The sequence below is a fragment of the Vitis riparia genome, chromosome 9 (genome assembly GCF_004353265.1).
Source record: "Vitis riparia cultivar Riparia Gloire de Montpellier isolate 1030 chromosome 9, EGFV_Vit.rip_1.0, whole genome shotgun sequence".
In the NCBI taxonomy this organism is placed as follows: Eukaryota; Viridiplantae; Streptophyta; class Magnoliopsida; order Vitales; family Vitaceae; genus Vitis; species Vitis riparia.
The window spans coordinates 22018832-22033837 of record NC_048439.1 but is presented as its reverse complement, the minus strand read 5'-3'; the positions used below and the strand labels follow the sequence as shown (position 1 = coordinate 22033837).

The window sequence follows — 15006 nt, the reverse complement described above, 5'->3', positions numbered from 1 at the left end:
ACCTTCATTTTCATCCTATTTTCGTTTCTATTTCCATGTATCAAACACAATAGCTATAAAATTGGCAATAAAACAGAAGAATTTTTTATTTTTTATTTTTAATACACTTTTGAAGATTTATCTGTCCATTATCAACAAGATCATTATTCTGAAGCTCTAAGAATGGTCCCAGACTCGATGAAAGAGATCAGACTCAAAAGCCTCAAACCATCAAAAACACTCAAAAACTCATTTTCCTTGATCATATCACCCTGGACCCATATTGCTGCACCAATCTCAGGTTTACTTGCACCAGTTCAACACTGCATTCTTCCTTCATTTTCAAGCAAAGGGTCATCACCTATATATCCCACCACTCCATGGTGATTATTTTCTGATATGAAACGCTGGCGTTATGATTTGCTCCATAGACTGGAATATGGCTGACTACTTTTCAAATAGATATCAATGCTGCTTGTCTTCATTATCAAATTGTCTTCAAGAAGTTCTGGTCAAGATCCCAGCTCTTGGTTTGAATTCATCCAAAGGATACTCTCACGGACTTAGGGGATTCCCAAACAACCCTTGCTGCATTTAGATAACTCTAGACTCTTGAAGTTGCTAAAGGCTATTTTATCGACCCGAATCATGAGACATATGATGTGCTACATGAGAAACAGTCTATACAAGACTTGTAATGAGGAAGCATTTACTCCAACTAAGATCCACAATTTCTAATTCCTCTGCTACAGCTGAAGCACAAGCTCTGCAAGAAAGAGTTCAGCATCAAACCTCATGCCAGCAGGTTCAGCTGGCCGAATTAACCCATCCACCATTCCACCAAACACAAACAAGAAGCGCCCAGAACGGTCTGTACATGCTCCATGGAATGACCGGCATTCGGGTTTATATCCCTCAGCGTTCAGTCTTTTCCAGATGTTCACTAATAGACCTCTTGAGTTCAGTGGAATTGGATTAGTTGGATTAACTGATGTGATTGCACCAGTGTCTAACACCCAAAAGTCATCTTTACGGTGTCTCTGCGAGTCTTCTCCTCCATAAATTAGCACTCGTCCTCCTAAGATGAGTGTAGCTGAGTGACCAACCCTTGGGAGGGAAATTCCTCCAGGAACGTTCTTTAATTCATACAGAATCTGTACCCATTTCGAGTAAACCTCAGAAAATTCAAAGAGCCAGAGATCATTGAGTACATTATAACTCAATCCCCTCCCTCCAAACAAAACTATTCGGCTTCCCCCAATGCAAGTCAATGTGTGTCCTGACCGAGCTGGAGGCGATGGATGTGTCACAACCTCATGCCAAGTTCCAAAACAAAGATTTTCAGAGAGATCCAACATCCATGTGTCACCCAATCTGAGACCATACAGCCCAATCCCTCCATGGATAACCATCCTGTTGTTACCAATGCAGCATCCTGCATGAGCCCCACGTGGTGGAGGTGCAACTGAACCGACATCAAGCAGTCTCCATGAGACTGTGAAACCCAGTGTCTCATTGAGTGCCACTTGCCCCACCCATGTATCATTGTGACGGATACCATCGTCATTGATCCCTCCAAAAAGGACAAGATGGTTGCCAATGACAACACATGTGTGCCCAAACCGGCCACTTGGAATGCCTGAAGTAATCTTCTCCCACCTTAACATCCTCCGAAAATCATTACCAATGTACGCCACCCATGTGTCATCAATATGACGTCCTAAATTGAAACAAGAAAAAGATCAAACACCATAGACATTGGCACATAATCATGGAAAACCATTAAGCATTAGATCCTAAATTTTCCATTACTGATCCAGTGGGCAACAACTGCAGAATGTCTGGATGTGTCTCTATTCTATGATTTTGAACAAAAAATCATACCTGAGGTTGGAAGAAGGTGGATTATCCCTTTAATCAAATGTCTTCAATGAAACACTAAATTTTTTGTTCATTTATTACGGTGATATATACCATTCAGTTTACCCAACTAGCAGGACTTGGATGCAATTCAGACTGAAAATGTCCTCTTCAAGATAGGAAAATACAAAAGAATACTGAAGTTAGAAAGGTCATTACCCAGTGCAGGTCCCCTTTCAGGGTTATGGGAAGGGTGCACCAGTAACAGACCTAACCTTCAGCATTTTACATGAAGTGGCTGCATGCAGACTTGAATCCACGTTTCATGCTTGACCACTTGAGAAGTTAGAGAACATCAAGCAACAGCACCAGAACACTTGTTCTGAAAGTAGAAGGGAAAATAAAATTATAAAACCCTATGAATGGGGAGAAAACCTTTATTCTGCAGTAATTTCTTTATTGTTGTCTGACTGGCAGGATTCCTAACTACATTCCAAACCATCAAGGTTCTAAGGAGAGTAGATCGGAAGAAAACCCCTTTGGTCATGAATACCTATTCCAATTTTTATTACTTCAAATAAATGGGGACAAAAGTATTTTTCACTGAAGAAAAGGAACAACTGAGATATACCTACCCTGTGTTATAACTTTCCTCTGAGACATGCAAATCATCAAAAAATAAACACATAATATAATATAGTTATCAGCAAAGGGGAATACAATGGGGGAAATCCTGAGAAATACTGGATTCTGATTCCAGCATATCTGGGTAGTTCAATTAACTGAGCTGCAAGGCCATAGTTCAAAATTTTTAGGTCAAGTTGGTCTGACCAATATGCATAGCTTATCTTTTTCAGGTTATAGACTTGAGTGATAATAATGTCAACACCAATACCAGGACTCACGTGAAACATCAAGTTTGATAAACAATTAAAAATACTTCAAAAGCTACAAAACCAAGCTAGTATCTTAATCTCACAAAAGAAGTGAAAGCAAGCCAACTTGTGAAGAGAAATTAATGATCTTGTTAATTAAAAATATTTTGGATTAATTCAAAAATCACAAAGCTAGATCAGATGAAAGAAAAAGCTTCTCTAGCAAGGATGTAAACCAAATGGATAACATCCTTGGTCAGGTTTCATGTGGTATAAAATTTAAAACCAATGAGGCTTGAGTTTTCATCAAAGGATTTCTGATGTGGTAAAGACCATTTCTTATGCGTTATACATTAGAACATCAAGTAATAAAACTTTTATCCCTATTTTACCTAGAGTGGTTTGAACTGCCGCTCTTAACCTGAAGTCACTCATGATATTCTCAAGCATCTTTCCCCCCTTTTGGGATATATATATGTTTCAGACTTGAGGACTACATCAGGGAACCCCTGTCCTCTTAATCATTCTATTCTAGTTATGAAGATTTTGACTTGCCTTATCAACAGGTGGAAGGTGGTATTGTTAGAGGATTTGAAGTGGGAGGCAGAGAAGATGTTGGGGTTGAGATTTCACTGATTATTTTTTGATGATTCGCAGATCTTCTGAGAGGTGACAATAATGAACTTGTAGTTGTAAATTGTAATGGATTTTTCCTTAGCTTTGAGATGGTCTCAAGCTTAAAGTTATCTGTTGAAAAATGAACCCATCCTGAGTAGGAAGGTAGGGGGAGGCAGAGTAATTGGTCTTGTATGGTGGGTAGGTTTCCCACAGTCCATTTGGATATACTGTTGGGCGCTCCATTTAAATCAAGTTCAGTGGGAAATTTCATGGAGACAAGCTGAAAAGTAAGCTTGCCATGTAGAAGAGACAATATTTAGCTAAAGGATGTAGATTAATGCTTGTCAAGAGTACTCTTTCTGGTTTACCATTATATTTTATGTCATCTCTAGAGCAGTGAGGGTTTGGTTTTGGCGAAGATTTCAGTTGGACTTTTTCGACTTTTTCTTTTCTCTTTTCTTTTCTTTTGTTGATGAGCAGGGAGTTTTAAAACTTGGAGACGAAACTACATTTTAGTGAGGTGGTCAACGGTCTCTTATGACAAGGTCAAGAGTCAATTGGGCATTAGGTGTTTGGCAGACCTCAAAAAGGTTTTTGTTAGATTGCAGTGGAGACGAAATTTGAGAGGAAGGGCAGCGATGGTGTTTGAATAAGGCAAAGAGGGGGAGAGTCTTTCAGGTAGGGTTTTGCAAAACAATTAGAAGACTATTTTCAGCATTCTGTTTGAGAATGAGCATCTTGGTTGGTGTTGGCTGTAGAATGAAGTTCTAGCAATGTACAGTAAGAGACCTCTACAAGATTGTTCCCCAAATTATTTTTCCTAACTGCTCATAAGAATGGAAGGTGGCTGAGCTTTGTTTATTGTTGAGGGTGGTTGGAGGATAGGAGTCATTAGGCACCATGTATTTGGGGCAGTCTGCGAGATTGGAAAATCATTCTGGTGGAGATATGCAAGTTAGCCTAAGTGTCGTAGCATTGGTTGGTTGTGTTGATAGTGGTGTGATGGCATTCTAAGATTGAAGCTGCTCTTTGAAGTCCTACAATTGCTCAAATTCAGGAGCCTCCAATCAGTTGCAATTAAGAAAGTGTTAGAATTCTGAAGCCCTTTCCAAAGTCTTTTTTTGGATGCAATTTGAGGGAAATGCTCATGACCAACCAATGGAGAGGTGGGGGGTGAACTATAGTAAATTGGTGCCTTTTGTGAAAGTAAATGGAGAGTCAGCAAAGATCTTGTTTGTGATCTTGGTTATTCTCTTTGTTTGAGGTTTATTGGTTCCTAGATGGTGTGTAACTTTGTTAGGAAGGTTCAACAGAAGGTCAAACAGCTGGCCCCTCTGTTTACTCTGGTGTAACTGAAATAAGTGTAATTAGGAGGTTTTTTTATGGCTTAGAAGTCCCAATTTAAGAATGAAGTACCTATTCCTTAAACTACTACCTGAACAGTCAACATTTTCTTAGATTTCATTGTTGGCTAGCTCTTTGTTCTTCTTTCCTTCTCCTTTTGCCATTCTTGTACTTAGGATGTTCCCCGTCTTCTGTTATGTGCTTATATACAGATTCTAATTTGCCTATAAAAAGAAGGTTTTCTTATTTTCAGCTTCACATAAATGCTCAGGGCAAGGTATGGTTAGCAATGTTTGTGTTTGAGGTGTCTAAATCACTTTTTCAGATGAATACAACTGTCTTAGATCAAACAAGGGAGCAATACGAGGCATCTCCTCTAAATGAGACACACAGAGCACAGCAAGAGAATTGATTCCCATCATACAATTTCTGCTATAGTCATCCCTTGTGATCGCTGCACTTTGGCAGGGAATCACGAATACTCTAGCCCTTTAGTTTGAAGCAATATTGCAAATCTCTCAGCATATTGGTATATTTCCAGGGATTTAAGCCTTGTGAGAATACCATAAGTTCATAACGAACTTCAGAGCAACAAATAATTGACCAATTGCTCTGGTACCATTTCTGAACCATAAAAGCAACTTACAACTGGGATTCTCATCAGGGTTTTTTTTTTTTTTTTAAAATTTATATATATATATATATATATATATATATATATATATATATATATATATATATATATATATATATATATATTGGCGAATTTTTCTCATCAGTAATCTTCTCTAAAGTCTGATATAATTTCATTTATCTTGTGGAAAATTATCTGGTGAAGCCGAGTTAAAACTTGTTTCCACCATATTTCTCTAGCATTAGGAGAAACACTCGTATCAACTTCTAAATGAATATCACATCTTCTCAGGCATAGGGGGATAAGATTCAACACCCACTTAGCTGCCATGCCTCAAGAACAACAAATGCAATGTATACCACTCACTAAAAGCACCATAGACAATAAATCAAGCACCTAAAAGGCACAGATGCACCTTACAATCAAAACCCACCAAAACAAAGACAAGAAAGAATCAAACAATCAAACAAAAACCAAAATATCAGTTGGGAAACTCAAGAATAACCAGATAAATACCACAAATGCATCTCACAACTAAAACCCATCAAACAACCAAAACCCAGAACCAAAATCCAAAACAAAAGTATAGAAATCCAACAAAAACCAGAGATATGGGAGGGTACCGATACAGTACCTCCTTCACTGCCACCACCAAACAGGACCAGGCAGTCAGACACAAAGTTGAGAGAGAGTGAAGCTCTGGGCTTGGGAAGCACCATTCCAGCATCTGGGCCAGAGAGTCTATGGCAGGAAACAGAGTCCAGCTGACACACCTGCTTGTAGAGCCTCATCCAAGACAGCTGCTGCTGGCAGTTGGTGGCTTCAGCAGAGAACTTGAGGGCATCCACGGTGGTGGGTCCCCAGTCCCTTCTGCAGATGGCTTCCCAGAGGGACTCAGAAAAGGTGAGGGACCTGAATCTGGAGCAGGTCATGGAGAAGGAGATGATGGAGTCTGTGGGGAGGAGGAGGAGGATTGAGAAGATGTGGTCTTGGGCCATCTGAGTTATGGGTGATCCACTGGCGGAGTAGGAGGAGGAGGTGGTGGTGGAGGCGGCGCCGCTGCTCCTTGTGCTGGTCTCTGCCATGGGAGCTTGGTTGTCTCTTTGGGATTACTGGCTTTGGTTCTTGGGGTAAAGGAGCTGTTGAGTGTCGTGTGTCCCTCTCTTTGTTTTCTTTTGTTTTGTAGCCTTCTCCCCTTTTGTTTTTATCTATCTATTTATTTATTCTTATTTTTTCAAAAAAAATAAAAAATAAATACTTTTTCCTCCAACATTAACATAAATGAACTTAATATTCATTCTCCATATACTATCTAATTAATAAATTTTTAAATTTTATAATCATTTTTTTTTTTAAAATCCATTTCACAATGATTTTAAAAAACATTTCTAATATTTTTAATACTTAAAAAATTTTATCATTCGAGTATTAAAACGATTAAAAATATTTTCTAAAATCACTCTTAAACGCATTCTTAATTTATTTAATTTTTCTTATTTCTATTAAAAAATAAATTATTGATTATTATTATTAAAATTTTGAATTTTTATTATTTTCTATTAATAAAATTATTAAAAACAATAGAGTTAGGCTATTAATTATGATAAGATGGGCATCGGCATCAAGAAGAATGTAGACGAAAGTTCCAACATCACCTGAGATACCAAATCCTTCACTACTTTCCAAGTTGCCAAACCAAATCCAAAGGCAGGTCTCATTCTAATGTCACATATACTCATTCTAATGGTCTTTGCATTTGGCACAACAATTACCCAGATGAATTTTCTTGGGAAAAAACCAAATGCCCCATCTCCAACAAAAACAGTCACCCAGATCCTAAGTTCCATCATTACTTCAACAGATGGAAACAAAATTATTCTACCTCGATGAAGATCGATCATTAAATTTCAGTCAATGATCAATTCGATTATAGTGATGTTTGTGAATAATTTAATCGGACTGATTATGATCGAATTGAGATCAATTTCCTGCATATGATGCTAAAATGTTAAAAAAAAGAAACAGACAGCAAGTGATCTCAATCCTTTACAACTTTCCATAGTCCCAAATAAAATCAAAGTCAAATCTCATTAATTTCACTATCACAGGCTCATAGCCTCATACTAGTGTTCTTGGCATTTGGCAGTTAGTTACCCATATGGATTTTCTCGGAAAATACCCCATTTTCTTAGGAAAAAGAAAACCCCATCTCCAGCATAACCCAAGCAAGAGTTAGTTCACAAGATTTATCATTACACAAAAAAAAAAAAAAAAAAAAAAAACACTCTAGGGTGGATATGTTTTCTCCATTCTTGCCTTCATAAGACCATCATCCATTTAAAGCATGAGATTTTCGTCTACTGGGATTGTTTAACTCGCGAATAGAACAGCACTTATCATACAAATCACTGTGACCTGGTACTTCTTCCAGTACCTATTATTCTGCAAAATTACGCACCCCGTTTCTGCGTGATAACACCCCATGTTTTATTTTTATTTCTGCATGTTGTAGACTCTACCTTGGTTTATTAATTTCCAGAGTGCAGCCTTGGCTTCCTCCAGTGTTTCAACTGCATGCCCTTCTTCAAAGGGTATCCTCTGTATGTTGAACTAGAACCGAAAAAACATGAAAAATGATTCAACTCTATGCCAAATCTACAGTTTAATGGTTCCTAAACTCACAAGAAAGGAAATGACCTAGCTATGTTGGTGTTGATAAGTGTGTGAGTACCTGGGCGCCTTGACGAACCCGGATGTCAGTTCCCTTGCTGTCAATTGATATGAGAGCAGCATCGTCTATTTCTGCTTCCATTGAAAGAAGCTCTTTCAAGGGCTTTGAGAAAACTGCGTTGAGTTCCTACAGATAAAGCAAGCAAATTCAAAACAAATTCAGTTTTATGTGCTTGTTCAGAAATTACAGAGTTTTTGTGTATTTTACAGATGTTTAAATCCCTAAATGGGCACGTCACAAGCGATAGAATGACGCCAATCAAATATAACATCCCTCAAGTTAAAAATACTGGGAATTCAAAAGATTCACCTTTAGGTTCTGCTCGCCCCCATCAACTGCAATTTTATCAGGTTGGAGAGCCTCATATTCCTTGACATCAACCCAAGCAACAGTGCCAAAGCCTCCGATGAAATATATGTCACTAGGATAACAAACAAACAATATAAGCTTCTTGTGCTTAATCATGTATCTAATAACTCAAGGTGGTTGGTTCTCAGCCGATACACACCTTTAAATCCATAATTATCCTACAGAAAAATGTCATTTTAAAATGGCGTATTGGAAAGCAATCAGTAGAACATGTGAAGCCCTTATGCACAACAATCCAGAATATGGAATTCTTTCCTTCTTGATAGGTGAAATGAATATATAGATACAAAAGCGTTGAAGTAGCATTTCTTTATATATAGATATAAAAGTTTACCCATTTGACCATGTTTTATTTATAGAAGATCAGTTAGTTTTTGGCTCAAAATGCCTGGAGCGACAGCCAAACACATATCAACATATCAACAGACTGGATTTGAGAAACCACAAGGTAGCAAAAACAAGGATAAAATGCATCAGGTAGTATCACAAATCTTAACTGCATGACAGTAGGGATAGGCTCTGCCAGGGTGGGGGGAACTAAGAAATGATCCTTTTTATGCATGATTACTTTTAATTTGCAAATATAGAAGTTTTTGGGGGACGATGACTTGTGTTTTGACAGGGTGATCACTAACTGTATTGGATCGAACCACTGTGTACAAAGACAAACCTGATGTTCTGCATCCTAAAGTAGTAGAAGTTTCCCCACTGTTGAGAAGGCCCCTGCAGATGCTTTGCTATGTACTGCTTGTGTGCCCATTCCTGGCAACATAACCCAACATTACAATACTAACAACAACTGTGGGTAGTAGAAGAGAAACACAAACTTAAGATATCTCCTTTTAAAAAACAAAATTATTATCATTATTTCTTTTCAATACATGGCACCAGACCTGGAACCTCCCTGTACAAATTTGATCCCTTGCATTACAAGGACAAATTTATGCAGGATCTACATTCAGAATTCTTATATTCACAATACTGAAATATATATATATATATATATATATATATATATATATATAACTGCCTCAGTCTCAACTTTGAAGAAAACAGTTTCTTGGATCTTTTCTTTTCACAGTTCAAAACCCAAAATGAACTTCTCTTAAGAGACATGATGAGAACACGCTATTTTCTCAACTTGTTGAAAAAAAAAATTATTATAAATGGCTTGAGAAAACTGTTCCATTGAGAAACCTTCTTCCAAAAAAATACATAAAGAACATGCTATTTTTATAGGCTGTTTTCAAAAACACGTGTTATTACGGATCATTTCTGTAGGCAGATCTAAAAAAAAATCCCGTTTCACAAGCATGTTATAAACCACACCATTCACTAGGACTTATCGAAGAAAGAATCTAGGGAATCACCTGTTGATGTTCTGGGAGCGGGAAAACATCGCCAAAAATTGTTACTCTCGCATTTGATAAGCCACTCCACCCAGGTATCTATGAAACCTAACCGTCAATAAAATCCATAAATGGAAAACTACTACCAGCCTAAACATTATAAGGGTGAGGACAGATCAAAGCACTAACCTGAACAACAAGTGTGCATCTAGGGTCGGCTAACAAATTTCGTGTGTGGATGGCCAACGGTGAAAATGAAAATATAGGATCTGCAAAACAAAGAAAACAAGTATGACACTTAATCATGTCAAATACACGTATATCAAAATGTAGCCTGGAACTGTAATCTCCCATCTATTCTACAAACTTGTCCCTAGACTTGCATGTTTCTTGCCAATGTAACAATTCATTGAGGTTTTATAGGGACAATTGATTTCCCAAAGGGAAAAAAGGTTATAAATTAAATACTGAAAGGTTGATGACTTACGCCCCGTTGAGTCAGGTGCAAAATCTACCAAAGAACCAAATGGATATCCTTCTCGCCGGTGGTGCATCCGGGACATTACAGTACACAGATGAGCAAATCTGGCCTTCAATTACAAAAAAAAAAGGGGTTCAGAAAATTCCTGGGGGAAAAAAAAGAGGAGTTAAGCAACTATGAGAAAAAGTATTGGCCTAAAAATATAAATACTATCATGTCAAAGGTAACAATTACATTTCAAAACCGAAATAACAATCTTTACCTGCTCCATCAGATTGCGGACTGCTAAGGCTGGCCGGGGCAAACCATGCGCTGAGGTTGCACTCTGAACTCCACCAGAAATTGGTGTTCTAAAAAGGCCAGCCCTTGTTCCACCACCTGTTATGCTTCCATGTGAGGCTGTAAGGGGCATCTCCATCTTCGACATTTCATCCACACCCTTTTCAGGACTCCGATTGTGATTTAAATTACCCTTTAGAATATAAGAGAGGCCATCATAACTAACCTGATGTAGCCATTTGATATATCCATTCATTGACTATATAATGGAAATTAGCATGTTTCATGCATTATGCAGCAAAACCAAAGGCTTGGTAAAGATAGAAAAAGACCATCAAAACCCTCAGCAATCATTGAAAAAATGGAAATCTTTAACGTTACAAATTTCGTTGAAGGTCGCTTAAATCATACTGCAATTCATGATCGATACATACAAAAACACGTGCACATATAGATGCACAATATGACATTCGGTACTGAATATGACATTCAGTTTATGCCATTGAAAGGAATTAGGACAGATCCTCCTACTGAAAAACCAATGGACATCTGCCATCTATTATCACTCTCCTCAAAACTCAAATTTACCATACACTTGAGAAACATTTGAATAAAACTTACTTGTGGAATAACAGTTATAGACTTAATTGTGGGAAACTTCTAACATTCATCCTCAGATGGCTTTTCTAAATTGCCTCAACCAATGCAAGCTCATGATCCTTGGCTCTTATGCCAGTGGTTACACAAGGCAAGGTTGCTTTTTTCGTTTAATTTATATTATCAATCATGTAATGAGCCAAAGTGAAAATAAAATTAGAAAGCTTCTGTTTGGTTGCCAGGAAAACAAAGAAAAAGAAATCTAGAAAAGAAAGTATTGAAATTTTTGCACTTTCTGCTGTTTTCCCAGTACGATATTGAAAAACCCAACTCAAGTTAGCCAATCACTTGCATTAAACTCGGTTGAAAGTGAAGTTTTCTTTTCTCTTTTTCCCCTCACTTTCTCACCAGTCAAAAAGAAAATAACAGGATACCCAGATCAAAAATCTTGCCTTTTATTCTGTTCTCACACTAGGAAATTTAGTACCCAACTCAAGTTAGCTAAACAACTGCACTAAACATAGTTAAACTTCCAAAACTTCTGTTCCTTTTCCAATAATTTCTCAGCAATCGAACAGAAAATAACAGGAAACCCAGAAGTAAATCATTGTGCTTTCTGCTGTTCTGACAATTATAATCCCAACTCCGCCACTCAATAAACCAAATGATTGCACTAACACAGTCAAAGTTCCAAATTTTCTTTCCTTTTCCTACCAATTTCCCATCAAGCAAGCAGAAAACAACAGAACCCAGATCAAAAGCCGCAAAATTTACAGAAAAAACTCACCTGCGACAAAGAAGAGACGCTCTCCTCAGAAGCCAACCCAAACCCACTTGCGTCTTCGCCCTCGACATCTCCCGAGACGTCTCCCGAGAGCGCACGAAGCCTGAGAGAAGGAGAAGTGTCGACGATTTTGAGAGACCCACTTCGCTTATTGGATATCTTGACTAAAGAACAAGAAAAAGATGAAGAAGACGAAGAAGAAGGTGGTGGAGTGTGGAAAACAGGGCGTGTTTCAGAGAACTTGGAGACGAATACAGAGCTTGAGAGGGCTTCCATGGCTGAGATGCTGTGAATATACAGTGAAAAAAGGCCTTTTTCTACAAGGGTTTTATTGGGAAAGATTGATTTTTGCGGTTTTGAAAGCACATCACTGTGCTTCGTGCCACCCTCGCTCTTAGGTTTTTGAAGGGAGAGACGGATTGTGTTTGGAATTTAGGTTTCGCTCAATTTTAATTTAAGAAATAAATAAATAAATAAATATTTTTTTATTAGAAAGATTAGTATGGTCTGAATTTTGATTTATTTTCTTAATTACAAAAACCCAATTTGGAAGAAAATCTTAAATAGTAAAAACCAAAAATAATTATTATAATTATAAACAAAAATCTGATTTGGACAAGATTGTTAAATATTAAAAATAGAGATATAATTACAATAATTCAACATGAAAACAATTTTGTTATTTAATTAATTATTTAAAATATTAAAATTATTTTTATTTTAATCAACATGTTTTTTTAAATATATTTTTCACGCATAAGATTAATTAATTATTTTGTCATGTAAAGTGTATTACTTTCACTTATACAATATTTACAATGGATAGTTAGTAAATGTTTGATAAATCAATTTAATAACTTAAAGAGATTTAATAATTTAATTTAAATTATTAAGTAAATTAAATATGCTTGGTAAAATAATTTAATGATATAACTTAAAGTAAAAAAACAAACTTTAAGTAATAAGTAAAACAATTAACTTATTCTTAAATTCACATATTTATTTTATCTTTTTACCATTTTTTATCATATTTACCACCACGATCTCTTTTGTTACTTATATTATTATTCGATCTCTTTTGTCTTAATTATAATTTATGAGGGTAAATATGTTAATTTGATAATTTAGAACAAATTTTAAGTTAATTATATTAAACAACTTTAATGTTTAAAGTAAGAATTAAATAATAAGTTTTAAGTTAATAAGTAACTTAAATTCAACTTAAGTTATTAAGTAATAACCTTTATATATTTGATTTTCAAAAAAATTTAAAAAAATAGTAGGAAAAGAAAATAAAAAAATAAAAAAACAAAAAAACTTAAAATTAATACATTATTTTTATATACTAAATAATTTTTTAACGAATTTTTAAAATAAATTTCTAACCTTGAGAAATCCTTTTCAAAGAGGAGATATTTTAACAGATTTGGAATTATATTTTATGATTTAACTAATTTTGTTAATAGGAATATGATATGTTTAGGTTTTGTAACTTATTAAAGGATAAATAAATAAAATGGTTTCATAAAGAATATTAAAGGATGATAGAAAAAAAATTATAAAGAAAATATTTAGGAAAATTTGTAACTTTATAAGGCTATGTTTGGTTCATGTAAAATTTGAGGGAAAATGTAAAGAAAAGAAAGAAAGAAAAAGTTAAGGAAAATAGAAAATAGAAAGAAAAAGTATAAGAAAAGTAAAAGTTAAAGAAAATAAAAATATATTAAAAGTCAATAAATTATTTTTATATACTTCTTCAAATTCATTTAAGCTATATTTGGTTTAAAAAAATAATAAGGAAAGAAAAAAAATGTTAAGGAAAATAATTTTATCATATTTGGTTATTCTATAAAAAATAAAAACGAAAATCAAATATAATAAAAACTAGTTAAAAATTTACACATTTTAAAGTTATTTAATTTTTATATCGATGATTGAAAATAAGTAAAATGAATTTGAAGTGGAAAATAAAAATAATTTATTGATTTTTAATTTATTGATTTTTAATCTATTTTTTATTTTCCTTAATGGGAACATGTTTTTGAAGAAAGATATGCAAATGGAAGGAAAACTTTCGTTTGTTTGTATTGTAAAAAAGTTGCAAAAGGTGGGGGTAATTCATGGAATGAAACAACATATTGTTGGAGAGAAATGAGATATTGGTCCATGTAAATTGGTTCCTCTTGATGTTAGATTTAAAATGGAAAATTCTTTGTAGGAGTTTGTGAATTACAAGAAAGTAGTCCAAGAAGCATATGAATATAGAAATTCTTATGGTCCTAATGTGTCACAATTTGAAAGGGATATGCCAGAAGGTGAAGAAGAGGTTCAAGAAATGCAAAATCCTATGATAACTAGTAGTGGAAAAAGAGAAAAATCAACAATGAATAAGTATTTTGCACCAAAAAATACTCAAAGAGCTCAACGTTCCATTAGAAGTGTATTAATTGGGAAAGAAGTTGTTTGAAGAGCAGATATGACTGTGAAGAGATTCTTTTTATAATGCATGCATTCCTACTAATGTTGTGAATTCCTTTTACTTCAAGCCAATGTTGGATGCTATATTTGCAATTGGTTTTGGATATATATAAAGGTCCAAATTATTATCAACTGTAGGTTAATTTTTTAAAGGATGCCAAGAAGGAAGTTTAGTTACTTATGAACTCTTATCGTGAAATTTGGGCAAAAGTTGAGTGTATAATAATGGGTGATGGTTGGACAAATAACAGACAAAGAACACTCATCAACTTCCTTATTTATTGTCCTTAAGGAATATCATTTGTGAAATTTGTTGATGCTTCATATATTGTCAAGAATGCAACTAATTTGTTTCAACTATTTGATGAGGTGATTGAATAGGTTGGTCCACTCAATGTAGTTCATGTAGTGATTGATAATCCAACAAATTATGTGGCCATAAGGAGATTGATTTTTTCATAAGTATAAACACATCAATTGGTCACCTTGTGCAACTCATTTTCTTAATTTGATCTTTAAGGATATTGGTAAGATGGACCATGTTGCTGAACTTGTAAGATGTGCATCAAAGGTGATAATTTTTGTGTATAATCATGTTACTTTGTTAAGTTGGTTAAGAAAAAGAGAA

At 35.2% G+C, this 15006-nt stretch overlaps 2 protein-coding genes across 4 annotated transcripts; both read right to left on the bottom strand.

The window, feature by feature from the left end:
- Positions 1-61: 61 nt before the first annotated feature.
- On the bottom strand, positions 62-6492 carry LOC117922626 (F-box/kelch-repeat protein At1g51550). Its single transcript, XM_034840792.1, has 2 exons — positions 5945-6492; positions 62-1699 (listed from the first exon to the last, which is right to left on the bottom strand). Exons 1-2 carry the CDS (start codon positions 6393-6395, stop codon positions 726-728), a joined length of 1425 nt encoding a protein of 474 aa, XP_034696683.1. The 5' UTR covers positions 6396-6492; the 3' UTR covers positions 62-725.
- Positions 6493-7343: 851 nt separating this feature from the next.
- Positions 7344-12322, bottom strand: LOC117921416. 3 transcript variants are annotated; one of them, XM_034839253.1, is made up of 9 exons: positions 11904-12322; positions 10503-10778; positions 10247-10349; positions 9949-10028; positions 9781-9858; positions 9081-9172; positions 8351-8462; positions 8042-8167; positions 7344-7920 (listed from the first exon to the last, which is right to left on the bottom strand). In XM_034839253.1, the coding sequence occupies exons 1-9, from the start codon at positions 12174-12176 to the stop codon at positions 7804-7806; spliced, it is 1257 nt and encodes a 418-aa protein (XP_034695144.1). In that variant the 5' UTR covers positions 12177-12322; the 3' UTR covers positions 7344-7803. The 3 variants fall into 3 exon arrangements, with proteins under 3 accessions (XP_034695144.1, XP_034695145.1, XP_034695146.1); XM_034839254.1 differs by having other exon boundaries at positions 10503-10745; XM_034839255.1 differs by having other exon boundaries at positions 10503-10712; positions 11904-12320.
- Between the last annotated feature and the right edge of the window lie 2684 nt (positions 12323-15006).